Source organism: Micropterus salmoides, unplaced genomic scaffold, assembly GCF_014851395.1.
Source record: "Micropterus salmoides isolate LMB-PRFRI ecotype aquatic unplaced genomic scaffold, ASM1485139v1 Ms_hic_scaffold_4, whole genome shotgun sequence".
NCBI classification, from domain to species: domain Eukaryota; kingdom Metazoa; phylum Chordata; class Actinopteri; order Centrarchiformes; family Centrarchidae; genus Micropterus; species Micropterus salmoides.
In genome coordinates, this window is record NW_024043372.1 from 22,857,518 (window position 1) to 22,862,743 (window position 5,226).

At 41.9% G+C, this 5,226-nt stretch overlaps 1 protein-coding gene across 1 annotated transcript; it reads left to right on the forward strand.

Moving 5' to 3' along the window:
• The first annotated feature begins 1,532 nt into the window (after positions 1–1,532).
• On the forward strand, positions 1,533–4,647 carry LOC119886561 (PAK4-inhibitor inka2-like). The gene is made up of 3 exons (XM_038697378.1): positions 1,533–1,684; positions 1,789–1,822; positions 3,394–4,647. Exons 2-3 carry the CDS (start codon positions 1,805–1,807, stop codon positions 4,396–4,398), a joined length of 1,023 nt encoding a protein of 340 aa, XP_038553306.1. The 5' UTR covers positions 1,533–1,684; positions 1,789–1,804; the 3' UTR covers positions 4,399–4,647.
• The last annotated feature ends 579 nt before the right edge of the window (positions 4,648–5,226 follow it).

Consider the following 5,226-nt stretch of genomic DNA (forward strand, 5'->3'; position numbering starts at 1 on the left):
AACATAATATTGGTGTAAGTGAAAGGCTTGTGTTCTTTGTAATCTGTCAAATTACTATTTTCATACTCTAATGTTAGTATGTACTGTAGCTTATACTGTACATTGAAGCATTATGTGAAAATTTGTGCAAGGATGTAAGCAATTTAGTGCTGTATTTTATTTTTATTTAATGGGCTTACAATCTCCATAAAAGAGTCAAAAGAGAGCAGTATGTGACAGAGTTTATAGATGAACTTAAGACTGGGTAACTTTAAATGTAATCAAGTCAATCACACTTTCATAAGCCTTACCCATGGTTCAGGGTCATGTTGGTTGAGCAGGTTAGGACATGCCAAACGTACCTGTATGTTAATGTTGGACTCACTGTGGAGACAAATCTGCACTTGAACAGCAGGCCATCAGATCTGGATTTACTCCTCAACAGTAATGGGCAGATGCATTGCCCGTCAGATTTGCATAAACATCCATTCACTGAATAGTGTGAATGGAAGGTTGAGTGCCAAATGACTGTTGGGGCTACGGGCACAATGCCCACTTGTAGATTATCACATTTACATTTAGGTATTTTGTTTACGCTCTGATTCAGTGATCCACAGTGAGACAATGAGTGCAAGGGTTTGTGTTATTGTTGGATTTTTTGCAATGTGACTTTAAAACAATCAGTATTCAAATCAGTGCTAGGAAATTAAAAACATATCTTCCCTGCATGTCCACAAGGTTAAATTACACACATAAATGCATAACTGAGCTGCAACAATTAGTGAATTAATCAATCACTTGATGATTCATGTTTCAGGGTAAAAATGCCCACAATTCACTGATTCTGGCTTCTTGAGTTTGAATATTTGATGGATTCTATGGTAGTAAAGTGAATATCTTTGGATTGTTGGTCAGCAAAACAAGGTATTTGAAGACATCATCTTTGGGCTTTGAGAAATCATACTTTTTGTTTTGACAAAACAGGACATTTTGTCTAAATATTGGAAGCTAAAAATTAGGAATTAACCTGCAGATTTACCATGAAGAGAGATCATAATGCAGTAAATGAAATCATGGACAGAGACACACAATGACAAAGGTTCAAAATACAAAACAAACTCAAGGGACCTCAGTACACTGATTTCATGATCTTCTTCTTACATCTTTTACCTAATTCAACAAAATAGGAAATTAATTTGAAGAGTTTTTTGGGTCAAGTTTGTGTGTTGTACTGTTCCAGATGGTCTCCTTTAATTAAACGGAGCTAATTTCCAATATATATATAAAATCCACTAGAGTGAAGAGGGAGCAATCCTCCCTCCTAGACATTACCTCGCCTTTAGAAAACAACTACTACACTATTTTAAAAAAAATCTATTATTTATTTTTTATGCTGTGGTGGTCTAAAGTCTAATTTATACGTTTATTTTTCTTTGCATCTCTTGCTGGTGAGTTTGACTGCTCGCAGAGGTGGGTTTTGCAAATGAGACCAGTGAGCGTCCTGTGCTCTGATTGGCTCATTCAGAGCGCGGAGCTGTAAAAGGAGGCGAACAGCGCTGAACCTTTCACTCAGCACATCTGCCTCTGTTCAGTCAGGACTGGCTCCCTACCGGTGACACTGAAGCCCGCAACACCTCTGAACGAAGCGGGACATTATACCTCTTAATGAGCCAAATTATTTCCTCTGGACGGATCTACATCAGAAGTGAGTGTCTGCTTGCGTTGCCTGCTTTTTACACGCTATTGTAGATTCTTATAGAGATTTATGTCTGGTCAAGTTTTAAAACTGCTCCATCATTTTTCTTGCAGGATCTGAGTTTTACAGATGAGAGGGATCGAGATGGTGAGTTCGTTTTCTCTATTTTTCTGTGTACTTAACTTAACTGTAAAAGACATCTTGAACAAGAACATTTCTTTCAGACTGCGGTTATCTAATCTCAAGCGATAGGCCTATTACAAATAAAATAAAAAGTAGGGCTCTATAGCCTAAACTATATTTAGTATGATCTGAATAGCAGATCTGTCCGGTAGTCCTCCAACATATGGAGAAAACATCTGCCAGTGCAGCAGACGGCTGAACGGACAGTGATGCCCAGATGCCTCCATAGTGGGGATTCATGAGTTTTTACACAACAGCATTGTTTGGAGTAAATAATGACACTTGATTCTTTCTCCAAAGTATATGGAGGCGTCTAACTGTTTAACGGACATTCACTGATTCTGAAGCATGAATGCAGTTTTTTTCATTATAAAATCCAATTTTAAAGCTTTTTATAGTGATTTCTTTTATATGTATTGCATTTTCTGCTGTGTTGTTCCATGACTATGTGCTTCGGGTACTTTCTCATGTTCTTGCAACATCTCACAGAGTTATGATGAAAACCAAATGGGGGCAGGAGGTCTTGCAGCAGGGTCAAATGCTGATGGACAGTGTAGACTCAGAGCAGAGAAGTCATAGAGGTTCAAAGGTTAGTGTAGTGGAGGGAAGAAGTGTTCTGTTATGTTGCCTTGTGTTGGATGTGACCTCTGTGTCCACATATGAACCTGTATCCTGTGTTTCCTTAATGTGTCTTTTCTAGCATTGTCTACAAATATGTTAAGATTACAAGAATTATAAGAACGTATAAGCACATATAATATGTTATTAACCCATGTAGTACCAGGCTGGACTGTGTTTACAAAGAATATGGGCCCCCATCTTTCTTCCTTTGCTTTATGTCTGCTCTAAACTCTGTTTAGAGTCACATGATCTCTCAAGCCCTGTTTGAGTTTGAGTGTGAGCCATCGCTGCTCACTGGCTGAATCTGGCCAATCAGCACAACGAGTCAGAGAGGAAGCACGAGTATTATATTCCTCACTGTGTCACTGGTGAATTTCATAGGCAGGAACGCTGCACCCTTAAAGAGGCAGGACCCCTGTAGCTAAATCAAGAGCCAAGTTACTCCGTGATATAGTGCAGATGTTTTCACTTTACTCGTGGAGTTGCCTCAGTGTGTAGATAAATAGTTGAGGTTAGATATTAGTACACCTCTACCTGTAATAACATCTGTCTGGGCTTTCAGTTGAGTCACGTCTGAGTCAATGAAAATTGGGCGTTCACTTATGTTGCTGGTGTGGTCGAGTGAATTAACGGACAGATTGATTTGCTTTGTGTTTGTCTATTGAAGAAGCGCATTCTTTGATCAGCAGGTCGGCTGGCCTTCAAGATTACAATAAGAGAAAAGGTGTTCATTCATAGGTTGAAACTTACTGCAAGCAAGTCCGAGCGTGCCTACGAAGCAGTCACTTTGATACTCTGTGCTTACTCAACTCTTGTTATTGTTAGAGGCATTCTGCAACAGTTCATCAGAAAGGCTTAGCTGACTGTTTACTGACGTGATTTACTGACCATTTATTTATCTTTTGTCTCCTCAGCTCTGCCTACGCGACTCAGGCGACTGCTTACGGGAGCAGATGCAGTATATGATGAGGTCACTGCAAGATCTGAAACAGCTACGGAAAACCTGCCCCTCAGACAGACGACCCCTAGCTCCCATCAGCAACCAGCTGCCAGCTTTAGCGCGCCACTCTGCGGTCGCACGGGCATGTCAGCAGCGAGCACTGCAACGAGAACAGCGCACACGCCTGCGGATGTCCGATGCCAGCTCGGCCAGCACGGCAAGCACCTACGACTCTGCCTGCTGCCTGGCGAGTCCTCTAGAGGTGGAGGAGGACGACGACGATTCGAGCAGCCGACTGGGCCTGAGCCTCAGACAGGGCCTGGGCTCTCCCAGCAGCCAGAAAAGTTTGGAGTTTGATTCAGGCTACTCTGAGGCATCATGGCAGGATGAAAGGGTGGTTCTCAGGAGGACGAGGAATGTGCGGGTGTCATCTTCAGCCTGCCTCCGTACAAACCGAGCCCCAAGTGGACGTATTCGACCCAAATCCACCTCTGACGCCTGTCTGGAGAAGTGGACATCCTTTGAGGTCAGCGACCCAGAGGACTGGACAAACTCTTTACTGACAAGAGGACGTAACCGCCAGCCTCTGGTCCTTGGCGACAACAGCTTTGCAGACCTCATACAGAACTGGATGGACTTGCCAGATTTTCCTGAGCCCACTGAGCTGAAGCCAAATCCAAGGCGTAGACTGGGAAGAGGTTTCTTTGTCAACATGAGGAAGAAACTGACTGGGTTTTCTAAAAGCGTAGAGGACAAAGTGAGGATGAGAACCACAGATTCTGCTCACGTTAACAGAGCTGCGAATGCTCCAAAACGTCTCTCCTGTCCAGTTGTGGCCTCGCAGCCCAAAGTCCCTTTTTTACACCAGTCACACTCAGCCATTAATGAGCTGGACACTGATTTTCACCACTTTGCAGCCCTCATGAAATCAGGCAGCCGACAGCCCATAATTTGCAAAGATATCATTGGCTACGTCTGACTTTTCATGTGAAGCCGTGAACAGACTGGACAATCCTCAGAGTCACTTTATTTTTACATGACTGTTTTTTTTTTCACTTTTTATATGCTGTGACTAACAGAAATAAAGATGTTCTCATAATTGAAACGCTACATACTCTTATTTATATCATTCATGTCTTGCATGTGACACAGGACATGTGGCTGCTTCATATAATTTTGAATTCCCAGAAGACAAACATTATCTGAATAAATTTTTTATTTGAATGAAGCTTCTGCCACTGTCATCTGTGTTTCATTACAGCTCATTACAGTCAGTGAATCCTCACTGCCAGATTAGTTAAAGGGGGCCGTTGCTGTTTCTGCAGTAAAGCAAATTAATGTACGCTCATTTGTTTTCATTAGAAATGTAATACTCTGGGTGTGCATGATGGAGTTTGTAGGGGTGTAATAAGGTATAATTAAAAAAGATACATTATAAGCATAACAATGTCTCAGATGTGCTTCTCAGACTTCATTCCAGGACTAATAAGGGTATTTGAGTTTGTAAAGTCCGAGTGTACTCGTTAGAAACAGAGGGACTCACTGTCCTCAAAAAGTTCTGTTCTTACTCAACAAAAAGTTGAAACCTTTGGAGAGGCTTTAAACAGAGCAACAAAGCTATTTACAGGCCAGAAACAGAGGCTGTATCAACACAGAGTGCTGTGTGCATGATGAGGTAATTCCCCATGTGTCCATGTAGAAAGAGGTGAAGAGAGGCAAAGCAGCTGGTTGCAGATGGAGCAGAAGTTTACCCTCCCTTTGCTTTATGAAGCATAGCGTCTCTCACTAACAGCCCCGCTGCCTCATT